Here is a 25,253-nt window from a genome sequence, read left to right as displayed (position 1 = left end):
TAAACATGCATTCTGTCAACACATTATGAAAGACAGTGAATGTGGACATTGACAAAATACAGCACTGCAGTGTAAGTAACCATGTTTTGGTGAATAAAGCAAATCTAATTATTATGAATTAGTTGAAAATGCTTGTTTTTATAGAAAACAAATTGTAAGTAACCAGTAGTGTAAGCAGCCAGCACCATTCAGATAATCTAAATATGATAAGTGGTATACTTAATACTCATTAACTGCTGTTTTAAGATTTGGCAAACACGCTTATGAAGTTTAATGGAATCTTGTTTATACTACAGTGACACAATTACAGAAGTACCCTGTAATCAACCTTATATTTTAAAACTGGATAAGTTATAAGGGAATAGGGAATAAAAGAATACTATCGTACCGATTTCCATGCTCCTCGATGCCATGTCACACCAGCAGGGCAAACTTGCATGTTGCATTGCTCTGTATCTGGTGGTTTTTCCAAGATGTCACAGTTCTGTTCATTTAATCTTTGCCCACTGGGCAGCTCACAAATCACCATTCGTGTTCGTATTCCATCTCCACATGACTGAGTGCACTAAATGTGAAAATAAAAATAATTAACCAGAATGCACACTAGCTGCCTTTTTAATATACTTCTAGAAATGTATTCAGCATAGAAATACACAAAGACCAGTGTTACACATACTCCATCACACCTGGATTTTAATTTGTGTAACTAAACTAGCTAAAAAACTTGAAAGCAAAGCAAATAATCACCTCCTCTGCACACTTTATACAAATAACACATCCTTTAGTACAGTGCATTTTTATATATTTGTCATCACCTAAAATTAGCTCTTTTGTCACTTACTCTACCTCTATTCAGTTCCATGTAAATGATCCATTAGATCTTGTAGCTTATTTCATACACCAATTCAGAGGACTATCTGTAGAAAGAGATTATTTATTTGTATTACCCTCCTTCCCCACTGGATGTCTACTAAATACCAGCTGTATCCCTGCTACTTTCTTGTCTCATCCACTATGTGAGTTTTCCAAATTCTCAAAGAGCACAGCCTGAATGGTTAAGCATGTCATAAGAGCCCTGGGAGTGCCAGGTCATAACAGTATTGGGAGTGAGGCCTTAACAGCCTGCGGAGAGCAATTATACTACAGTTGGCTGGTCAAGATCCCAAACCATGGAAAGCACCATGCAATGGTGTCAACATGAGTGATGCACACCCTTGTATCTCATACGTTGGACATCCTTTCACTCTCCTAACAACCTCAATTTCCTGTTCGGTAGTTGGTCTCCACCAGAGGTCACACAGATAGCAACTTATGCCTTCCCTTCCTCCTGGGAAAGAAGAGATGGCTGTTGACCCCTTCATCATATTCTCCTCCAGCCAACCAGTGTCCTGAATCCATTCTCAACTTGGGTCACAAGCAGTACAGACAGAATCCTTGTCTTTTCTCCACCACAACAGATGGAGAAAGCAATTATTCAAGCAGTAATCAGTGCAATGTGAGTGGGTTATGGGGGATTTACTCTTACCTGATACAGTCTGGTCGAAGTGAAGCCCAAGTGCACAAACCCACTAGCCACGTGGGAGTATATCCAACTATGGCCCACATCTCTCTCTGCCACTGATTACACCCAGTACATTATGGTACAAAGTACTGCTTCTTCTACTATTGTTTTAAGTTTCTGGTTTGTCTTACTTTTTATTTGCTATGCCATTCAGTTTTCCCCCTCAGCTGGTGCAGCATCATCTTTTTCACTTTACTTCTTTTTAATCTGACATGCAAGTTATTCGGATGATGCTGCGATTTTTAAACTGTCTGGAAGCGTTTTTCTGGCTCAGCACTGGCCAAAGAGTACTGCAAAATTGTACGAATCATGGCAGTATGAATACCAACAACAGTTATGGCTTACGCAGTGTCATCACCAACAACGGTATGAATACCAAGAGCAGTTATGGCTTAGGCAGTATCCACACCAACAGCAGTTATAACTTAGACAACAATCATAATAAGCAAAAAATATACCCATCCAAATATGGAAGAGCTGAAAAATGTTGCAAAATTGTAAAATTAAGCTTAATCCAAAATTCAAAAGACTCATTATCACACAATGCTTCTCAGTATCTCCACACAAAATGAAACAGGCTCCAATGTTAAATATTCTTCTCTGAAGCAGCCACCGGTGGTTACCACAAGTTTCACCATCCATAGGGGTTTACTAGTTTTCAATCCCAAAGGCAGTCAACGAATGTAAAAGCAGTTTGAAGAACGACTGTAGACTGTATACAAGTATAAACAAAGTATACAAAGTTCACAAATGTCACAGCACTCTATTAGTTAATGTGTGAGTCATTTTAAATTCAGCATCAATGTGTGGCAGCCAATGAGAATGGATGGTAAAGCATAAAGGAAGTGACATTTGTGAACTTTGATGAAGTTTTACACATTGTGAAACTAAAGCACTAACCAGTTTTTATTGTTTTATATATTAAAGTGGTGCGTGCACCTTTGGAGTACTTGCATACAGTCTACAGTCATTCTTCAAGCTGTTTTTACATTCGTTGACTGTCTTTGGGATTTTTTACTTGGTTTTGAGAGTTTTTGGCTCATTTTTAACTAGTTTTCAGTTAAGCTTACTTTCTTACTAGGCTGATATTCCCATAGAAACGAATATAAACATGAGAGTTTTTCTTCCTTTCTGATAATTAGGAATCTAATGTGGCCTGTTTATATTTGCAATAATAATTCAAAAACAAAGCTATATACAAGTTACTACAAAATTTCATCTTAAAGCTTACATGCTGGGCAACACTACTGTGCCAATGCTGGACTTCTGCCTAGTGCTGTTAAAGAGATATTAAATGTTGCTCCTGTGCTATATATATGTATTGTCTTAAATTACACATGTCTATAAATATCTCAACAACCAAGAAACACAGACAGAAGTTGCATATGAAAGCTCACAGGCAAACAAAATGCTGCAGACAGTATGTGGCTAGCTTGAGTAGTTACTCAAACATTGTACGTTGTTTACAAGATTTATTTGTGCTGACTAGCTTGCCATTTACCTTTATTTAATATTAATAACCTTGTGGCTCCACAGATAATGACATTTGCTTCAAATGTGAAGACATAATTTGGTTTTAACCAAATAACAGGGCTGAAGTCAGTCGAGAGCTGTAATATTCAAAAATAATTTAATAACACAAAGCATAAAAATGAGTTGAGCGCTTTCGAATTTGCCATCAGAACTGACCACACCATACAATTGTTCATTTAAATACAAAAAAATAAATTAATGATACAACCAATAAACACTGAGAAAGTTAAAACTGGTCTTTCTCAAACATAAATACTAGAACTGTATAAATAATACGTATGTTAGTGCTAAAAACAATACTCAATTACCCAGCAGGGTAACCACTCAACACTGGATTACAGTTTAGAAAGAATTTATAGGTTCATAGGTAGGTACTAGGCTATTGGCCCAAGGGCCTACATAAGCCTAGCCAGCAAGGTACCATAGCTTACGCCACCCAAGAAAGTTATTTTCCTGTGCCACTGTCCAGCAGAGACACAGAAGTGATACCCGGGGTGTATTTCCTATTTCCCATCCACTCATCAAGATTTTTCTAGAAGAGTACTAATGAAGAACTATGCTTTACATAGATGGGTAGCTTGTTCCAGAGTATAGGAAGTCTCTGGGACAGGAGTCTATCCCTTCAGCGTGTCCTGTTTATTGTGGTGACAAGGTTTAGGTCCCTAGAGCATGTAGCTTGGAGGGGTTGGGAATTCTTTAGGTGTAGCATGCCCAACAGCTCTGGGTTTGACATAGCTTTATATGTTAGGCAGAGATCACCTTGGAGTAGGCGATATGCTACGGAATAAAGCTGGAGTTTTTTGAGGAGGTCAGTGTAGGGCATTTGTTTGAGGCCAGTAATCCTCTTTGTGAGGTACTTCTGTGGCCTTTCCAGCTGCTGCAGATGTCTTGTGAGGTACATTCCAAAAGGGGCGTTGTACTCTATAATGGGTCTAATGAGTGACAAGTAGAGGGGAACAATGACCTCTTTTATCCTGGATGAGAACCCTTTTATGATGAGGTGTGCCACGTAGAAGGACTTCCTGACTACTGTGGCAATGTGACTATCAAAGGAGAGACTACTGACCACCTGGGTCCCAAGGTCTCTTATCACGCATTCAGTGTTGAGTAGATTGCTGCCAATGTGTGCCTATATTTAGATTTACATATTTCTTGCATACCTATCAATATATGTTTAATTAGGACATGTGCCTTTAAGAAAGGGCAAAACACTTTTTTAAACTGTTCTAATTTGCTCAATGTTCACTGGTTGTGTCATTAATTTATTTTGTATTTAACTCATTTGTATGCATTGTGTTATTAAATTCTTTTTGAATAACAGAGCTCCTGGACTGACTTCAGCCCTGTTATTTGGCACTGTTTTAGGGCTGTTTTGGGGATATGTGTTACATAATTTGATTTTGTCAAAGCATTCTACATACAGTCACTGGAAGAGAGAGTACAAACTTTCAGAGCTCCACAGGAGTGAATGAGTTGATCACTGTCCTGAGTAGAGGCTGAAGTAGTCTGTTGTAAAGGCTAGTTTATCCAGTTCAGTTGAACAACAGACTGGAAGCTAGACAGATTTTAGAGGCTCCTCCTATTTGTCCTCAGTGTCCATGTTCCTAACATGCTTCGGAAGCATCAAGTGTCACAGCAAAACAAAAAAAAAAACACACCAGCAAATGTAAGGCAATACGGTTTTATGCAAATGCACCAACCGCAAACTGGAGCACATATTTTTTGCTCCCTAAATATCCTTATTTTATCATTCTCATTCCAAATTTGCTACAGTTAACATGAATAACAATAATAGAAAAAAAAGAGCAGCTCTCTGAGACACTGCAATTAAAATACAATCTTGAAAATATTACTACATTTAGTGAAGAAAAAGAAAAGAGAAAACTCAGTTTTAAGCATCCATAGTCAAGGTAATAAAAAATAAGCAAATTGATATTAAGCACCTGAAGAGAGAATTTTTTCAAAGGCATGGGGTAACCTTCCAGCCAACAAAGTTCACTTCCAAATTACCATGCTGAACACTGAAAGAGGCTGGTAAATACTCCCATTTCCACAGAGACCGGGATATTTATAACTCATATGCTTGCATATTCTGGTATAATGTCTAGTAATGTCAGCAGATGACTTGCTAAAAGGATCACAAAAAAATGACTAAGCAAAAGATGAATGCCTTTCTTAAGCAGTACAGTGACTATTTTCAATCTTCTGAAGAAGCACTACATGTAACAGGATTTTGCAGTCATACAAAGGCAAAAATTACAGAACATTGCAATACAGAACTAAATAGCAAAGGACAACCATCACTTCCACCCATGAGTTTGAAACTTCTGCCTCCCTAATGTTTTTTAAGGTCTAACGCTGTGCAGTTTGAAATTATTACTTTGTCGATTTGCTAATCAGGTACCTTTTCCGAGGTGACCCACAAGTAATGCTAGTTAAATTAATTGGTCGAGTCACACAGTAGGCAATCAGGCACTAAGGGAATCAAATCTAGCACCGCAGGATGAAGGCTCATAATGCATCTCAGAGCCCTAATCCTCGACAGTAAAATAAAGCAACAATAATAATAACAAGCACCATCTTTGAGAAAGGGTACTTAGAAATTAAATCTGTGGATTGGAGTCTCTCTCACTAGAATACACAGACACACATTCAGCTGTGAGCAACTGAGCTATGAGCAGCTGTAACATAAATATGTGAAAGTTAGTCAGAAACAAGAAGCCTCACAGCCAACCTACTGAAACAAAACTTTTGTACTTAACATGACTATATATCCATGCTGTCTGATTTTTATCCGGTTCAACATATGGGATGTCGCATCCGACCTCAACACAAATTTAAAGCCTTTACGTTCCCAGGGCTCTGACTCCTCCACTACCCCAGTTCCCTGAACTCCAATCCAATACCTCAGACTGAATTTGCCCTATATCAAAAAGTTCAGACCTATTTATGAAAGAATTGTGCAGACCCTAAATCCAAAACTGAAAAGGGGACCAGTGAAAAAAAGGATCAAGGTTAAAAGACAGTGATTGTCACAGACAGGGTGTGGTGTGGCAACCAATCATCTCAAAGCTATGCATAAAAATATCAGTTTGGCTGGGGGGCTGGTGGGAGGGGAAGTTGAAATGGATGAAAAATCAGACAACATGGATCTATCATTACTGTAAGTACATAACTTTAATTTCCAATGTTGTCTATTTTCATCAGATTCAACATATGGGAAAGATTCCTAAGATGCCTTTCTGGATGCTATTAAGGAAGGACATACCTGAAAATGGTGGAGCCGAAGAAGGATAGAGACCTGCATTGCATGTCCAGTTTATAATGACTAACAAATGTATGCACAGTGGACCAAGTTGCTGCTGCACAAATCTCACCAATGGATACCCTCTTAGAAAAAGCTGTTGAGGCAGCCACTACTCATGCTGAATGAGCCTTCGGTTTGGACTGCAAATTTAAACCCATCTTAGCATACACAAAAGAAATACAACTTGAAAGCCATCAGGATAGTGTAACTTTCATAAACGCTCTACCAAGTCTAGCTTTTGAGCAGGCAATAAAAAGTTGATCAGATTTTCTAAATCGTTTTGCCCAATGAAGATAGCACTTAAGCTGACGATGAACATCTAGCATGTAAAGAATGTATTCCCCTTTGCTATAAAATTTTGGGACTGGTTAATCTATGGGTCGGTTTAAGTCAGTTATGGATGCCACCATTGGCAGAAAAGATGCATTAGTTCAGACAGAAACCCTATCCTTATGAAAACCAAATAAGGGACCACACATGAAGAGTTAGGATAGCAGTGTTCAGCTTGTTTGCTAGAACACTGGAACATCCCAGAATGTGTGCTGCTATCAGAAAATGGTGTGAAGACATCACCCAATGCCAAACCTTCATGGCCTCTTGACAAAAGGGGTAAGAACGAGTTCTTCCTTACTTACTGATGTACAAAACGACAGTCATGTTGTCTTTCTATATGGAGATCACACCTTAGGGAAGGACGTCCTGAAAAGCCTCCCATGCTAACAGGACCACCCTCATCTCCAAAGCTCTGATGTGAAGACTGGCCTCTAAACTTGACCATGTACCTTGGATCACTCTCTGGATCACTCTCTCTTCAAAATGCCCCACCCCTACCCTTGAAGGAGGGTGTCCATGGTCACTACTGCTACTGGTGGGTCTGTATGAAACAGCCGCCCTTGTGTTACTGAAGGGGGAGGTAATTCACCACTTGATGTGTTGTCAGCAAACTCTTGTGATTTGAATCTTGGCATGTAGAGGGTGGAATTCTGAGACCACTGAACTGATAGTGTGCACTGAAGAATTCTCATGTGATAATGATCCATCAGAATCATTAGAAAATAGGAAGCATTTAGACCTAATAGACATAGTATTAATCATGCTGGACAGTAGGAATGATGCATTACATGTGTGGCCATTTGATGTAAACAGCAAACTCTGTATTGTGAAGACTGACAATCTGCAGAGTTGTACTGACATGTCTTCTGATAAATTCCATCTCTTGAATTGAAAGCAACTGACATTTTTGAAAATTCACTGCGATCCAAGATTCTGTATGCATTGGAGGAGAACTTTAAGATGGTGTACCGGAATAGTAGTTAGAGCCAGTTGTTTAGGCAGGAGAAGACTTGGATCCTGAGCATGTGCTAGTGTGGCCCTACCACTGCCATTTTCCTGATGAATATCCTGGGAGATGTGGTGGTGAAGCTGGAAGGCAGGGCTCTGAGCTGGAAGTGATTAGGTCCCAGCCATAAAAGCAGAAACCTCCTGGATTACTTCCCTATTTTCATGTGATAGTATGCATCCTGGAGATCTATCAAGGACATCCAATCATCCTACCTCAGAAGAGGCAATATGGACTGAATTGTGACCATCTGGAATTCTGCCTGTTTTACAAATTGGTTGAGAAGGCTGAGATACAAAATTGGTCTTAGGTTCCCCATTTTTTTGGAAGTAAAAAGAACCTTGAGTAGACTCCAAATTCTAATGCATTTTAGGGACCAGTTGGATGACTCTTTTATAGCAGCTTTGAAATTTCTACTACTGGTGGTTCCCACTGACTTGGTGGAACATCAGGAATCACTTTCTTCCTTATGGAAGGACAAGAAAAGGGAATGGAATAGCCTTTGAAATTATGCTTAGCACCCAATTGTCCCTTGTTAAATCTTGCCAGGCTTGGAGATGCAGAGATAAGTGTTTGACTACCTCCAGTGCAGCAGTCAGGCAAATTTTCGGGGACGCTGATAGGGCCTTGTGGTAAAGGGACCACAGAAGCCCTGATTACGAGGTCAGCCTCTGCCTCTAGGGTGATGCCCATTGCGTTTCTCTCCACCTCTGCCATGTGGACATTTATCACCAGCAGAATCCTGGTAAGAATTCTGTGGCTTATGAAAAAAAAGAAGTTATGTACTCACCATAACGTTCCTTGTTTTCTGTCCTTGATCTCGCCTTCCTTCTTGGTGGTGGGGCTCGGAGCCGATCCTCGGCTCAGACTCGGCCGCATTCTAAAGCTCAAGAGCTTCCAGTGGCTTGAGGCTAGACCCTACCCTAACATGCCTAGTGAGAGTTACCCAGATCTCATTTGTGATAACCCACAACACTAGACTATAATATGCAAATATAAATAGACATATATGTAAATTTTATATATATAGTAGAAGTACTCAATCTATCCAACTCATAAGGCAGGAAGGGAATCACAGCCTATGTAGCCAAATGATGGATAATTCCTCTCGATCTTCTAGGAGGGGGAAGGAGGGTGGGATGCAAGAAGGAAGGCGAGATCAAGGACAACAAACATGAAACGTTATGGTGAGTACATAACTTCTTTATGTTATGTTGTCCCTATCTTGCCTTCATTCTTGCTGGTTGGGACAGCGTCCCCAGTACCTTCTTCTTGGGTGGCTCAATGGAATAAACTCTTCAGGACTGTGGAGCCAAAGTATGCCCTGTTCCGGGAGGCCACATCTACTTTGTAATGAGTGATGAAGGTATGGGGATTAACCCACGTAGCTGCCACACAAATTGAGTCTGAAGGCTGTCTGGCCTGAAAGACAGTAGAGGTAGACAAGGCCCAAGTTGAGTGTCCTTGAATTTTTCCTGACAGCTGCTTGTTCTGTGAATTACAGACGTAAATGATGGCATCTGAAAGCCATTTTGATAAAGTTACTTTTGAGATTGAAGTTACCTTTGTTTTCTGCAAAGGGTACAAACAATTGGTCAGATTTTCGGAGTTTATGAGAGAAACCCTATCTTTTTGAAGGATTAAGTAAGGGTGAATGAATGGATAGAGCTTGTAATTCTGATACCCTCCTAGCTGAGGTAATGGCAGTAAAGAAAATAGTTTTCCAAGTCAAGAATTTCAGAGAAGAAGTATTAGCCAGTTCAAAAGGAGGAAGAATCAAGGCAGCTAGGACTAAACCTAGATCCCAAGATGGTTCTCTTATTGGAGGTTTCAAGAGGATTGTACCTTTTAGGAAAGCTTTGCATAACCTGTGGGACATAACACTGGAACCCATTTCTCCCACATGAAAGTTGGAAATAGCAGCCAGCTGAACTCGGACAGTTGCTGCTGCTGCTGCTCCTTGGTTAAAGGTTTCAGTGAGAAATTCAAGGATCTTCGAAATGGGTGCAGTAAAAGGGTCAATACTATTTTTGGCTGCCCAACAAGAGAATCACTTCCATTTGCTAGTATAAAGCTTTCTCATTAACAGAGGAAATTAAAATGTGTTGTACTGCTGGGGAGATGTCAGGAAGCCTGGCTAAGATGGGAAGTGGAGGAACCAACATGTCAGCTTGAGGGTCTGTGTGGAAGGATGGAGCGTACCCAAATGATGAGCCACAAGATCTGAAACTGGGTCCAGGATCCAAGGCTCCTCCTGGAGATGGGGGCCATAGAAAAGGGAACCATATTTGACGAGGCCAGTAAGCAGCAATGAGTATTAGTTTGCAACCCAATGATTTTGCTTTCTGAAGAACCTTGGGTATTAGAGGGAACGGGGGAAAGCATAAAGAAGTCCTGGGGGCCAATTGTGAACAAGTGCATCCCTAGGTGACTGTCCCGGTGGGGGGACTAGGGCAAAATAGCTGATGGATTTGGTATTGATGGAGGTGGCAAAAAGGTCACGGCAAGGATGGCCCCACTTGCGTAAACTTTTGTTCATAATATCCTGCTTCAGGGACCACTTGTGAGGCATAAGGATAGCCCTACTTAGCTTGTCTGCTATCACGTTGGATTTCCCCAAATGTGCATCACAATCAGAAAGTGTTGGTAAGACATTGCCCACTGCCATGCTCTTACAGCCTCTTGACACAAGGGGTAGGATCTGGTTCCACCTTGCTTGTTGATGTACAACACTACTGACATGTTGTCCATTTGAAATGCGATCACTCCCATAAGTAGACAGCCTGTAGTGCCTGCAATGCCAGGAGCACTGGTCTCATCTCTAGGATGTTGATGTGCAAGTGGTACTCGTGTTGTTGCCAAGTCCCTTGAACAGTCTGTCCCAGATAATGCCCCCCCACCCTATCTGGGAAGCATCCATGGTCACTGTGGCTACTGGTTGGGGGAGGATGCGTAGACTGAAGCCACCATTTTAGGTCCTTCTTGCAAGTCTCCATGATGAGAATGTTTGTGTAACTTGAGCACTAATCCAGACATTCTCTAAAGTATTCAATTGTATTTATTACTGCTTGGTTGTAACTTGATTAAAGTGTAGCTATCATTCTAAGTCTTATGGATTAAGCACTTGGGCTTCAGACCAGTTGTTTTACATTAGGAAGGTTTGTGGCAAGCACTGTGGTGGCAGGACAGGTAGCTTTCATCCTTCTAAGTTGGGAACTGCTGATTGAGAGCCCAGTGTCCAAGTGTATTAGTTCTGGTTTAGGCACTTGGGCTTCAGGCCAGTTATTTTATATTAAGAAGGTTTGTGGTCTGCACTCTTGTGGGAGAAGAGGCTGGACTCTGCCCTTCTGAGCTGGGAATTTCTGGTTAAAGGTTTATAGTGCCTGAATATTTGAACTGTATCTTACTGAAATTGGTACACCTTGTTTGCTCTAGCATAGACTAGATCCAGGCCTGCTGAATCTAGCTTTGTTTATATGCTTGTTGTTTGTTTGCTTGTTATTTCCCTGGAAGCTAATTCCACCTAATACGCGCTTCTCAGCTTCTGTGGATCACTAGTGATATCTGCATTGCTTACTGTACTTATTTCCTTGTTTCACTTGAAAGAAAGTTACTGTTTGTTGTTTTGCATTTAGTTACTTGTAACACATTGCACTCAAGTTACCTGGCACTTGCTCACTAAAGCAATTATATAAGTCAGCACTAAAATTAAAAGCACTACACCCTCACTCCCCACTGGCCCTTGTTTTCAATTATTAAGGAATTCTCAATATTATTCTAGCATGTCCAAAGGTCAGTTGTCAATCTCCTCTCCGGTCCAGCTGGTGAATCTGGGAATCTTGAGGCAATGTTATAACTGCCTCATGTACACAGACAACCCTCTCCTCCTCCCACATAACACAAATACTTGCCAGAGATGCAGCTATTTAGCCAAACTGGAGGCTGAGCTCTCTCAACTCAGGACTGGCAAGACCAGACAGGAGGAGAAGGCAACTACACACACCACAAAACCAGCCTCACATAATGCTACCACACCACTGAATCAAACACATAAACACACAAAGACATACTCGGAAGCTCTGAGTAAAAATTTACCTAAACAGCAGAGGCCTCCAAAGCAGACACCCAAACAACTACTACCTCAAGACACCCCACAAGCAACACATAAACCACAAAAGCAGTGTGCAAAGCAGTCACAGCCCTTAAGGCCAAATACAACACCAAACATACTTGTCATAGGTGACTCCATAGTCAGACACACTGACGTCCCACTCACCAGGCTGGACAAGGAGAGGGTCACAGTAAGCTGCCTATCGGGCGCTAGAATCCGCCACATAACACAAGCACTCGGGTCACTCCACGGCAAGTACAAATATGACACAGTCATTGTCCATGCTGGTGTGAACGACCTGAGATGTACCTCCCTGGACTACATGAAAAGAGACAGAGGAGCTCTCTGATTATGTAGCCCAGGCAGGTATGACCCTGACCCTGAGCAGTATCCTTCCTTCACCAAGAATGATGCCACAATATAGAGACAAGATGATCAGCTTTAACAACTGGCTTAATGTCTGGTGTCATTCAAAGGGGATCCAGTGTCTGTCTGCCTGGGATGACATGCTTGACAAGCCACGCTGCTTCGTAAGGGACGGCTTGCATCTGTCACCCCTGGGATTCCAGACATTGGCTAAGGCTCTTGCCACCCCCATAGTGCCTTTTTTAGGCAAGGCTCAAATTCTAAACCTACCACCCTAGAAAAGAAAAATGGGAAGAAACTGAGGGTAATGCTGCTCAATGCCAGAAGTCTAAATCTCAAAATGCATGCACTCGAGGCCCTTCTCAGTATGGAGAACATCGATGTCTGTGCTGTAACTGAAACCTGGTTCAAGGCTCCTGAGAGCACCCCGGCACTATTAGGTTTTACTTCATATCATGCGTTCCGGCCCCAAAACCCGGACCACACCACAAAAGGAGGGGGTGTATCCATATTCATAAAGGATACCCACACCTCCAGGTTGGTGGCAACGCACGAAGCTTCGGAAACCATCCAGGTGCAACTAACCATAGGCAAAACTGCTCTACAAATTGTAGCATGCTACAGGCCACCCTCTCAAACTCAGGAACCCCACACAGCCTTCCTGAAGACACTGGAGGGTATAAAATGTAATTCCAAACACCATCATATTGGGTGACTTCAACTACCCGAATATAGACTGGGAACATTACTCAAGCCCTAACTTTCTAGCCCAACGGTTCCTGGAGTTCATAAATTCAAATGCCATGGAACAGCTAGTCACTGTTCCCACGAGAGGAGAAAATATACTAGATCTCATTATCACAAACATGGGGACAAAATGCTCCACACCGGAAGTATATCCCTCATTGGTGAGATCTGATCATAAACTAATCTCACTGGAAATCCACATCCCGCCCCCACCCCAAACAAAAAAAAAACCACAGTGAAGAACTTCTCTAAAGCAAACTTCACACTACTCAAGACTGGTGTGGTATCCTTCAAGGCCCGAGCCAGTGGAAACCACAACCCAAGCTGCGGAAGCCCTTACAAATGCCTTCTATGAACACCTCCAGGACTGCATGGATCAGGCAATCCCAAATAAAACCAAGACTCTTTCCACAAAGGGCAAACGTCCAGTCTGGGGGACCCCAGCCATTAACAAACTTTACAATAAGAGGAGAAAGCTATTACATGATAGAACAAAATCCATAAAAGGGAAGTCACCCCTGATCATTATTAGTAAAAAAATACGAGCACTCATAAAATCAACTAAGGCCAATTTTGAGAGAAAAATTGCCATGGATTCAAAGGACAATCATAAGGCCTTTTTCAGCTATGTTAGGAACCTGGGTGGAAACTCCCAGATATGCTCAGAATTAGTCCAAAATGATACAAAAATCACTGAACCCACAGACATTGCCAACATACTGGCAGACAGGTTCAGTGCAAACTTCACCCCCCTCCCCTAAAGGAGAGATAACTATCCCAGCGAGTGTAGCCTCCCAGACATCTCAAATGCGCAGGTGAAAGCTGCTCTCTCTAAAGCTAAAAACACAGCATCAATGGGACCGGATGGTGTCCCCGGCTATGTGCTACATGAGCTAAATGAGGAATTAAACCCGCACATAAGGCAGCTGTTTAATCTCAGCCTTACCACAGGATACGTGCCCAAGGAGTGGCGTACGGCAACTGTGGTCCCACTCCACAAAGGCGGTGCCTCTATGGACCCTGGTAATTACCACCCCATAAGCTTAACAAGTCTAGTCTGCAAAGCTATGGAGAGGATCATAATGGAGCTCATAAACAAAGATACAGGGGACTTGCAGACATTGGACCCGACCCAGTTTGGCTTCGTCAAGGGAAGATCATGCCTTTTGAACTTGGTCGACTTCTTTGAAACAGTCACCAAGGCCATTGATGAGGGAAAGGCAGTCCATACAGCCTACCTTGACCTTGCAAAGGCTTTCGACACAATACCCCACTCGGGTATTGTAGAAAAACTTATCAGCTTAAATGTAAACCCATATGTCACAAGATGGGTTGCAAACTGGCTTAAGGACAGAACCCACAGGGTTAGAGTTGCTGGCGCTATGTCAGACTCCAAGCCGGTCACAAGTGGTGTCCCACAGGGCTCGGTCCTTGGCCCCCTATTGTTCGGCATCTACTTCTCAGAAGTACAGGCCAACATGGGAGGACTTTGGCTGACAAAGTTTGCAGACGACTGCAAACTGGGCGCCATAGTGGAAAGTGCATCGGACACGAATATCCTTCAGAAGGGACTCACGGAAACAGATAGCTGGTGCCACAGCCATGGCCTGAAGTTAAACGCCAAAAAATGTATAGTCATACCCTTCGGGAAAAACAAGGTAACCCCAAGCTACCATATAGGTGGCAATCCACTAAGCACAGAAGAGGTTATCAGGGACCTGGGGACCCAGGTTGACAGTGGCCTTTCTTTTGACACTCACGTTGCTAAAGTGGTTAGAAAGACCTTCTACATTGCCCACCTGATCATGAAAGGATTCACATCCAGATCTAGTGAGGTCATTGTTCCCCTGTACTCTTCACTTATCAGACCAATGATCGAGTACAATGCCCCATTCGGGATGTATCTCACCTGACATCTGCAGCAATTGGAGAGACCCCAAAAGTTCCTCACCAAAAGGATAAAGGGACTCCAAAATCTGTCATATGCTGCCAGATTGAAGAAACTCCAGCTCTATTCAGTCGCATACCGTCTGCTCAGAGGTGACATGTGCCTGACATACAAGGCCATGTCCAACCCGGAATTAATGGACATGCTCCACCTCAAAAAATCCAAATCCACCAAAACCACTAGAGCAAGTGACTTAAACCTTAGCACGGATATACATAGGACGTGCTGGAGAGATAGATTTATCACTCAGAGACTCCCTATGCTGTGGAATAAAATCCCGGTCCATGTGAGGCAGAGCACCTCGCTGGCTCTGTTCAAGAGAAATCTTGACCTGTGGATGGGAGATCGTAGGTTTACCCCGGGAATCATCTCTGTGTCACTGTTGGACAGAGGCACAACAAACTAATGGGCACAGTATTTTTTCATATAAGGGGTGGCGTAAGCCACAGAAATTTGGGCTAGGCTTATAAATGCCTTAGGGCAGATAGCCTAGTATAAACCTATGAACCTATGAGAATTTTGTGTGACATGGGTAGATCTTGTATGACCATTGAGCAAATAGAAGCCACTTTAATATCCCCATCTGGAAGCTCGCCAAGGGAACTAGTGTTATTGCTGCCACCATTGAGGCCAGGACTTTGAAAAAAAAATCTTGCTTGAATCTTTTTTCGCTCGATTAGGATTGTAACCTGGTGTTGAAGGGTCGATGCCCTCTACTGAGGCAAATTTGTTACCATGTCTTTTGTATCTAAATCTGCCCCTATAAATGTAATCTTTTGACAGCACAACAAGGCAGACTTTTTGTAGTTTATAGTGATGCCTCGCTGTGAGCAAAGGTGGATTATGGTATCTCTTGCTCGTTTAGTCGATGCTAGGTGGTGGCGGTAAGGAGCCAGTCATCTAAATATGGAAACAAGCGGAATCTTAGACTGACTACTGCCATGCATTTGTTGAACACCCTGGGGGCTGTGGTGAGACCAAAGGGAAGAACTCAGAACTGGTAGTGACTGGCTCCCAGCCGGAAGCATAGAAATCTCCTGGATCACCTGTCCATCTCGATATGGCAGTACGCATACTGGAGATAGTTAGAGCACATCCAATTGTCTTTTCCCAGAAAGGGAAGTATGGACTCCAGTGTCATCATCCGGAACTTTGTCTTCTTGACAGACTTGTTGACTCTGCTGAGATCCAGAATGGGCCTCCAGTCCCCTGTTTTCTTTGGAACTATAAAGAACCTTGAGTAAGTTCCGGATCCGATTTGGTCTGCGGGGACTTCTTGGATGACTTGTTTTTCTAGCAATCTTTGAACTTCTAGGGTTGCTTGTTCCATTAGATTGGGTGGCACATCTGAGATGGATTTTTATTTTCTGGGGAGAGGTGGCATGGAGAAAGGAATACTGTATCCCCTGGATATTACTGATTGTACTGATGTGTCTTTTGTGATACTTTGCTAGGCTTCTGGGTACAGTGGCAATCTGCCCCCGACTGCCTTCAGATGTGGACAGGTGGGCCTCCTTTCAGGGGTGCTGGAAGGACCTACCAGGGAACGTACCTCTGTCGCCCTGACTCTGCCGACCCCCTCTGCTGTGAAGGCGTCGTCTCCCATTATTATTCCCCCTCTGCCCCTGGGGGAAAAGTCACCTCATGCATCAGGTGAAGCTCCCTGGGATTTCCGGAACCACATTTTCCCGCCTTTTTGACCTTTGGGATAAGGTCTAGTAGGCGCAGAAATATGTACTCCCATACCAGAGAGTCTTGTCATCTTGCTCGCACCTGGTGAGAGTCTCTTTTACCTTGGGCTCGCACAATGATGAGCCTTAAAATAGAGCGTTGATAAAGGAGGACTTGAAGGACTCCGCAAATTGACAAAGGCGCATCCAGGAATGTCTCTGTAGGATGACTCCTAGGCCTGCTGTCCTGCTCGCTTCATCGCTGCATAGGAGATAAGCCACATGGAGAAGTTAAATACAGAAGAAAGGTCGCAAGCAGCGAAGCATCTCTGTCTGCAGCTCCCGCAGCTGTAGGATCCTGTAGGGTATCTCCTAGCACTTTCAGGAGATCTCTCTGGAGACAGGTGAAATGGGATAAATAATTCAGTGACCTAAGGGTAAAGGCCACTGAAGAAAAGACACGCTTCTCATATCTGATCACAGTATGGGACTCCTTGTTTGGCAGACAGACAGATGGAAGTTTCTGCTAATTCCTTCTTTGTGGCTGCCGCAACCACCATAGCATCAACTGGCTCGCCCTTAGTCAGGAAAGGTTTGTCGTCCAGTGCAGTGATAAACTTATTGGGCCTCCATGGAACTGGTTCCATCGATTCTGGGGAACTCCACACCTTTCGACTTACTACCCCTAGCAGCGGGTCGAAGGGCGGAGACACCCAAGAGGTGGAGGGGCAGGAACTGAATGAGTCCAAGTACACAGACTCGTCTTCAGAAGGGGAAAGGGATTTCCAGCCACCCCTATGCTTGAGGATTTCTAGGATGTCTGAAAAAGAGACATCCTCAGAGGGTGACTGTGGCGACCCTTCTGAGTCCTCCAAGTCTGTGTCTGATGTCAGGGACTCAGGGGAGTCCAAATGCTTCCTCTTGCAAGGCCTCTTCCGAGGGACCTCCTTTGAGGGGTGCTCTGGAGAGGTTTCGGAAGGGGGGGGTCATCCAAAGGAGCATCCTGGGGCATTGGTTCCCTACTACTGGGGAGGAGGACACTGGCCTGGAAGGGGAAGAAGCAACTGGAGCTGAGAGTGGAGCGGTCTGAGAGGATAGCACACTCCATCACCTCGAAGGCACCATGATCCCAGCCCAAAATTGCCTTCGACCCCAAAGAGCTAGGAGAGCTCCTCCAAACTGAGGCTGATGGCTTCAAAGCCAATGTAGGTGCCGAACTCACCTGCGCTGAAGCTCCGAGTGGGAGAGTAGGATCCAAGGGTCTAATCTCGCTCTCCCCCCGAGCAGACTAGGGCGCGTCAGCCCCCAGATCCCTCGAGAGAAGGTGGTATCAAAGGGATTGGAGCAGATGTCGGACCTGAGAGACCCACGGTTTTCGGATCAGATGGTCCCACCACAATGACCTCCAAGTACTCCGGCTCCAAGCTCAGGAAAGTCAGAGGAGGAATCGATGACAGGGTAGGTTGGACAGTCGGCTCCACTTTCATATGGGCTGGGCTCGATAAAATTATTGCAAGGGCAGTGTCCTGAGAAGCCTCTTCACCACCCTCTCCACATCATCATCTGAAAGGCTCCTGGATAATCGATAGGAATGGGTGGATGATTGGTTACTGCCCACTACAGACTGGAGAAGCAGGGACTGTGGCACAGAATGCACTAGTTCCAAGCAGGGAGACCTACATCTTTTATGGTTCCTAAACGGTTCTGAAGGTACTGATGGAACCAAAGGAGATAAAGCCTTGTCAGACCCGACAGCTATTGGATCTGACGAACTTGACGGTTTGTCTTTACCCTTCGACGGTTCCAAAACCGGAGTCGCCGAAGATGTCAATTTGGGAGGTTTGTTAGACTTTCCTGCCCGAGACCCTTCCCTTTTCAACAAACCCCTCAAGATTAGCTTGTTCTTACGCTCCTGCAGGACTCTAGAGTTAAAACCATGACAACGCAACAGCGATCAACAACAAGATAGTATAATAGAAATATAGAGAGACACGTCAAAAAACAGACAGCAAAAAGTTTTTAATTATTTATTTTTTAAAGGGGAAAGAAAAATGGAAGGGGGAGAGTCTCTAAGTAAAACAACAACCCCTCCAGCTGAGGAGATGTCTCTAACTTAAACGGCTAGCTCCTGATACAGGGCTCTACCTTATTTCCCTTCTCTAACTAAAACGGGCTGAAAGGGGAGGAAGAATCTTCTAACTTAAATGGATTTGTAAGTTAGAAGGAGGAAGCTGGTAGGCCTGAAAGAAGGGGAAACGACGGCCTCAACAATAAACAACAACTAAACAGGCAATAGATAGAGGGATAGACACACAACAGATTCTACTAACCTACGGAAAAAACTGTGCAACCAAAAACTAATATTTTACAAGAAAATATTATAGAAAACAATTCAACTTAGCCTGAGCCAGTCATCAGCAATCCCGAAGCTTCAAGCGGCAAATGAGATCTGGGTAACTCTTACTAGGCATGTTGCGATAGGGTCTAGCCTCGAGCCAGTGGAAGTTCTTGAGCTTTAGAATACAGCTGAGTCGGAGCCAAGGATCATCTCTGAACTCAACCAGCAAGAAGGAAGGTGAGATAGGGACAATATAACATCATCTTTTTTCCGGCTCTCTGATTCCTGGAGTATGATCTTTGATGTGTGGAAAAATGAATGCCTCCTGCAGACAGAGTCTTACCATCCTGCTGGCTCCTAGTCAACATGTCGTTCACTTTGGGCCCAAAAATTGTGAACCCATCATAAGGGGCACTAATGAAGGACATCTTGAAGCCTTCCACAAAATCACACACACGCAACCAGGTATGCTATGTTACCATAATACCAGTGCCTACTGCTCTGGCTGAGCCATCAGCTGCATTAGAAATGAGATTCATGACTACATTAGAGGTTGACAGCAAAGTTCATAGCTGGGAGTCCACAGTCTTTTGGGCATCTGCAGGCAAAACTCCAGAAAGAGACTTAGAAATTTCTTTGGTCAAGTCCCTCTGAAATCTGATGACATGCACTAGATAGGTCAGTGACCTCAGTGCGAAGGTTGCTGATTAGCTATGTCCATTTCCCAAACCTATCCAATGTCCATGTTAGAGGGATGGGCAATGGAACTCTCTTCAGACAATTTTGCGGCTGTAGCTACAACCATGGTATCCAGTGGAGGACCTTTACATCAATGCTTCCTGTATTTTGAAGCTGCCAAAATTCTCTCCAGTTTCTTGGGTATTGGCTCCACCATTTCAGGGTCCTTCCAAGCTCATTTTGCCATAAGGTCAACTAGTGGATCAATGGGTGTTACCACCAAAGATGATGCTGAGCTAGAACTTATGGATTCCAAAAATGCAGATTCATCTGGAAAGAGACTGTTGGTAGATCATCCCTCTCTCTGTTTCAAGAGTTTGAGAATTTCACCAAAGGTGACATCTTCTGAAGGGGATCTGGCTGAACCCTTACCTTCATCTAACTCTGTATCCTCCTTCAAAGACTCTGGGGAGGAATCTATGTGCTTTTGTTTGCACGTCTGGTTCTTGTGAACTGATTATTTTGGAGGGACAGATGATTCAGCATCCGACTATTAGATGACAATAGCAAGTCATTTCAGAAGAGTGGGGTGCTGACACTCCCTGTCTGGCAGGATGAAATGAAGATGTCACAGTATTTAGCTGGGGTTTGGGTGGAAACAAACTCAGTGAAAGCATCCTCTCTCTGGGTAAACCCAAAGCCTTTTCAACAACCTCAAAGGCTGAAGCTGCCGCTGGGAACCGAGGATCTCCCTAAATCCAAAGAAGAGAGAGAAACCTTGAGTCCTAGCACTCTCAGCCCTGAAGCTGATCTCATATCTACAATATCTAGTGCCAAACCACCCAGGGGAAGAGACAACTCTAAGAAACTTGGGGCCGAACTATTCCCCCAGAAATCGGCACTGACGCTGCATCTCTCAGTCCCCTGCTGAATTGATGGTATCAGAATTGAGAGGTATTGAGAAGCTGTCAGTACCAAAATTGATGGAACTGTCGGCACTGAAAAAGGTGCTTTGGGATGAGTGGGGCCCAAAACTGTCAGAGTCAAGGGATGGACGTAACAGGAGAAAGATGTGGAGAGGCAGGGTAGCCAACAGTCGGCACATTCCCCGGGGATGGTACTGAGAGAGCCCCAAGCTGAATCTGCTGACCTCACAACCGTCCCTATTTTGTAGGGACACCCCCCGATGTTTCTCAAAATTTTGTTCTATTCCTCCTAAAATTGGAAATAATTTTGAGAATGTCTAAGATAATAGTGCTAAAATGTAAAATGAGTCCCTAATTTGGGGCTTTTTCCTTAATTATTTTTTACTTTGTTCCAAATTCTACTGGCAAAAGTTGAGAGCTCTTGTCCTCAAGAACATTCTCACCATCCTGTTGTTGTCATAATCTGTTAAGTTCCAAGATGATCAGGTAGATGAAGCCACTGAAGAAGACCTGGAGTATCTCCTCGCTTGCAAGATTGGAGACTATAACCTCGGGCTCACCTGTTCCGGTGAAAATTGAGGCAGAGGGGAGGAAGGACAGGACCAAGATGCTGTCAGTTCCGACCTCTTAGCCATTTTAAGTAATGGCCTGACTAGTACTTAAGGATCTGATGAACATTTACTGGTGGAAGGAGAACATTTGTCATTCTTCTTTTGTTTACTTTTGTCTTTCTCCTTGTCCTTGTCTGAGGCCTTCTCAGAGGACCTAGTCCTGTCTTGTTTCTTACCAGGGGAGGCAGAAGAGGAAGGCCCAGAAGCCAAGGACCTTGTCTGTGGAGGGAGCAGACCTCTCATCACAGGCTTGTTGCAATGAGCTTGTAAAGCTCTAGCACTTGAAGGAAGCGCATGATGAAGACTCCATGTCTAAATGGGCAGCACCAAAACAATACACACAAAGTGTGTGGGTCCTGAGGGGGCCATTTATGCCCACACATCGAGCATATTAAAAGGCTTGGGACTCTGACATAATGACGGAAAAATACAAGGTCCATCTTACCTACAGAAAAACACAGCAAAATATTACATTAAAGCTAATCTACAAGCACTGCAAACACTATTCTTAACTTACTGTCAAAAAGATTAATAACAAACCCTACAAACTATCTACCAATTTTAACAGACTTAATCTATACAAACATCAAACTCTATACTACAAATAACCTAACATAAAGAAAATGAAACAAGAGAGATAGAGATTCTCTCAGTAGAGGAAGCGTAAGGGGGAAGGTATTAAAACTTTTTTGCACAGAATCCCAGCTGAAAAATGCATAGGACACAAAAGTCCTCAAAAAACCCATCTAAAGTCTTCAGGTGGCAAACAAGATCTGTAGTACTGGATTCAAGTTCTAAGAATTGTGGATGGGGGAAGAGTCAGAGCCCTGGAACCATGGAAGCTTCAAATTTGGTGCAGAGGTGAGATCAGATGAAAACATTGAATCGGATGAAAATAGACAACACTGGTTCTGTTAGTTTCACATGGGGAAGATACCCTATAACCCATTTGGTCCCTTTGGGGTAAAACATGAGCAGTGAGAGCAGTACTATCGTCTTTGGTGGGACAGTTCCATCATTTAACTCCTACCTCCCCCAAATGCTCAGCTAACAATTCTCTGCGGCATGCATATGGACATATTGTGAGACCATCCCTCGTTACTGTAGGTGATGTAAGACCTCAGATGATCCTGCCTCTGGAACAAACACCTGGTGGGTTCCCCAACCTCAACCTAGAAATTATATGAAACATGCATTCCTGCACAGTACACTACTTTGTAGTATCCCCCAGACATCTGAGGTTTCCTCTGCTAGTCCACTGCTGCAGTCATTCAGTAAACCAACTACTTCAACAAGGCCATGAGTAAGAACAATTTATATGCGCTCCCTGAACAAACACCAACCTGGTTAACAACAGGAAAAACAATACTCCTACTTAAGAATGAACCTACAAGCTATCCTAAAAACTACAGATCAATAACTTGCCTTCCAACGACATATAAACTATACACTGGAATTGATGCTGACAGAGTTTATAGTCATTTAGAAGAAAACTCAATCAGGGCAATAGAACAAAAGGGTAACAAAAGAAAGTCATATGGAACAAAAGACCTTTTGTTGTTAAATAAAGTCATAATGAAGAACTATAAAAGGGGGAAGATCCTAAGTATTGCATGGATAGACTACAAAAAAGCATTTGATAGTATCACTCATTCATGGATAAAAGAGGGCTTAAAAATATATAAGATATGCCCTATACTGATCGAATACATTACAGAGACCATGAAACAAGGGCAAACCATTTTGCAGTTAAGCCATGATAAAGGACAAATTATTATTCCAAGGATAAAAATCCAAAGGGGGATATCCCAAGGTGGCTCTGTCAACATTACTTTTTTGTCTTGCCTTTAACCCATTAAGCTGTTTACTTAAAAGATTAGGTCATGGCTACAGTTTGGTTCCAGAAAACAACAAAGTGTAAAGACTTCTCATTTTCTTTTTGTGGTTGATTTAAAGCTGTTTAGTTTATCAGATGAAAAACTGAAAGCACAACTGCAAGTGGTCAGACATTTTTCAGATGATATAAGAATGTCATTTGGTCTTGATAAATGTACAAGAGCAACCTTTAAAGCAGGAAAGCTGCAAAACCAAGAAAACGTCAGTCTGAGACAGAAATGTGATATAAGAGAATTGAGCAAGAGGGAGTGTATAAATATTTGGGAATTGGTGAAGGATTAACAATAAAACATGAACAAATGCAAATAAAACTTAGTAAGGAATATTTTAGAAGACTAAAATTAATACTGAAAACAGTGTTGACATCTAGGAAGAAAGTCCAAGCTATAAACCAATTTGTTCTTCCTGTACTAGCTTACAGTTTTGGAGTTACTGACTGACCCCAAACGGTGTTGGATCGGTTGGACAGGAAAACAAGAAGGATGCTTCATGCTCAACAAATGATTTATAAAAATCAATGTATACCAAGACTATATATTCCCCATTCTGAAGGAGGTATGGGCCTCCTTGAAATTGATTACTTGTATAGCTCTGCAGTCGTAGAACTGCATACATATCTGCTTAACTCACAAGACCCAAACGTAATGAAAGTTTTAAAAAATAAGGAGACTAAGTCTAAGATGACTTCCCTGCTTAGTTTAGCAGGTATGTATCGGTGTCAAACGGGAATGGAAATCAAAGAGGGAAATAAAAATCAGGCAGCAACTGAATGTGCCAAAAAACAAAAAAAAAAAGAGAAGGCAAGAAATGTGTAAACTGCACAAATACAACTAAGTATAGAAAATTACTGGAACAACCTCATGTTGATCAGGACTGAACACAGGAATGGTTAAGGAGAGGTGAATTTAAACCTAAAGACAAAAGGTTAATATTGGAAGCCCAAGATAGTGGTATACGTACACGTCGGATTACAAAGTCCATTGAATATGTGGGAGAAAAGTACAGTTTTGTACCTACCATAAATGTAGATGTCCGATAGGTATGCATCTGCAGTCATAACATATGGGTTGTCCTGCCTCAGGCAGCCCTTCGGTCGGCCAGATTCCAAAGTCTGGGTCTGGCCTCGGCTGATGTCGCACTTCACCCGACGTCTTAGCTCCTGGGGTATAAAGGCATCAGCCGACGCCATTTTCCTCAGTGTTTCTTGCCCCAGATGCCAGGTGCCCTCTAGGAAGGCTAAATTTGGATAAATGTAGAAAATTCCAAACAGTAGAAAGCAAAAAATATATATATATATACATATATACATACAAACAAATACACCATAATAGATTCCCCCAGCTAGCTAAAAGAGGGGTAAGTACCCTAGGAATACCACAGAGGGGTAGGAGGGTGGGTAATCCTGACTGCAGATGCATACCTATCGGACATCTACATTTATGGTAGGTACAAAACTGTACTATGTCCTTCAAGGATGCATCTGCAGTCATAACATATGGGTAGAGTACCATAGCCAAACTGGGGGAGAAGGCACTAAGATAATGATGGTGTAGTTAAGATCCCTTGTAAAACAGCAGTTGCAAAACCTGCTCGGGATCTGGAGTATAAAGGAAGATTATAATGCTTGGCAAATGTATGCACGGAGCTCCAAGTAGCAGCTTCTAAAATGTCTTTGGTAGCCACTCCTCGTAGGAAAGCTGTAGTGGTGGCTGTAGCTCTTGTGGAGTGAGGCCTGATATTTTCAGGAGATGTCTTTCCATGAAATGAGTAGCAGAATCAAATGCAATTTCCTATCCATTTTGAGATTGTCTGTTTTGAAATTGCTTTTCCTTGCACTCCTGTTGCATATGCTACCAAAAGCTGGTCAGTTTTTCTGCTGACCTTAGTTCTGTCCAGATAGTAGCATAGTTGTCTGTGTACATCCAAGGTGTGTAGTAGTTTTTCCCCCCTGTTCTGTGGGTTGGGGAAGAATGTAGGTAAATGAATAGCTTGGTTCAAGGATACCCTGGATACCACCTTAGGCATAAAAGTAGGATTGGTTCTCAGAGACACTCTATCCTGGTGGAAGATAAGGAAAGGCTGCACTGCCATTAATGCCTGTAACTCAGATACCCTTCTTGCTGAAGTGATTGCTAGCAGGAAGGCAGTTTTCCAAGATAAAAACTGTAAGTCTGCTGTTGCTGCTGGTTCAAAAGGTGGGAGTGTTAATTTCTCTAGCACAA

The 25,253-nt window shown here is 42.9% G+C and overlaps 1 protein-coding gene across 1 annotated transcript in view; it reads right to left on the bottom strand.

Moving 5' to 3' along the window:
• Window positions 1-25,253, bottom strand: part of ADAMTS20 (ADAM metallopeptidase with thrombospondin type 1 motif 20) — a 3,636,702-nt gene that overhangs the window by 1,292,748 nt on the left and 2,318,701 nt on the right. Inside the window, exon 28 of the mRNA XM_044087413.1 lies at window positions 389-565. Coding sequence (XP_043943348.1) covers window positions 389-565 — 177 coding nt within the window. The remainder of the gene's footprint in view (window positions 1-388; window positions 566-25,253) is intronic.

Source organism: Protopterus annectens, chromosome 11.part0 (genome assembly GCF_019279795.1).
Source record: "Protopterus annectens isolate FY-2018-M chromosome 11.part0, PAN1.0, whole genome shotgun sequence".
NCBI lineage: Eukaryota > Metazoa > Chordata > Ceratodontiformes > Protopteridae > Protopterus > Protopterus annectens.
Note: the sequence above shows the minus strand (reverse complement) of the source record. Positions and strands in the feature narration are given on the sequence as shown.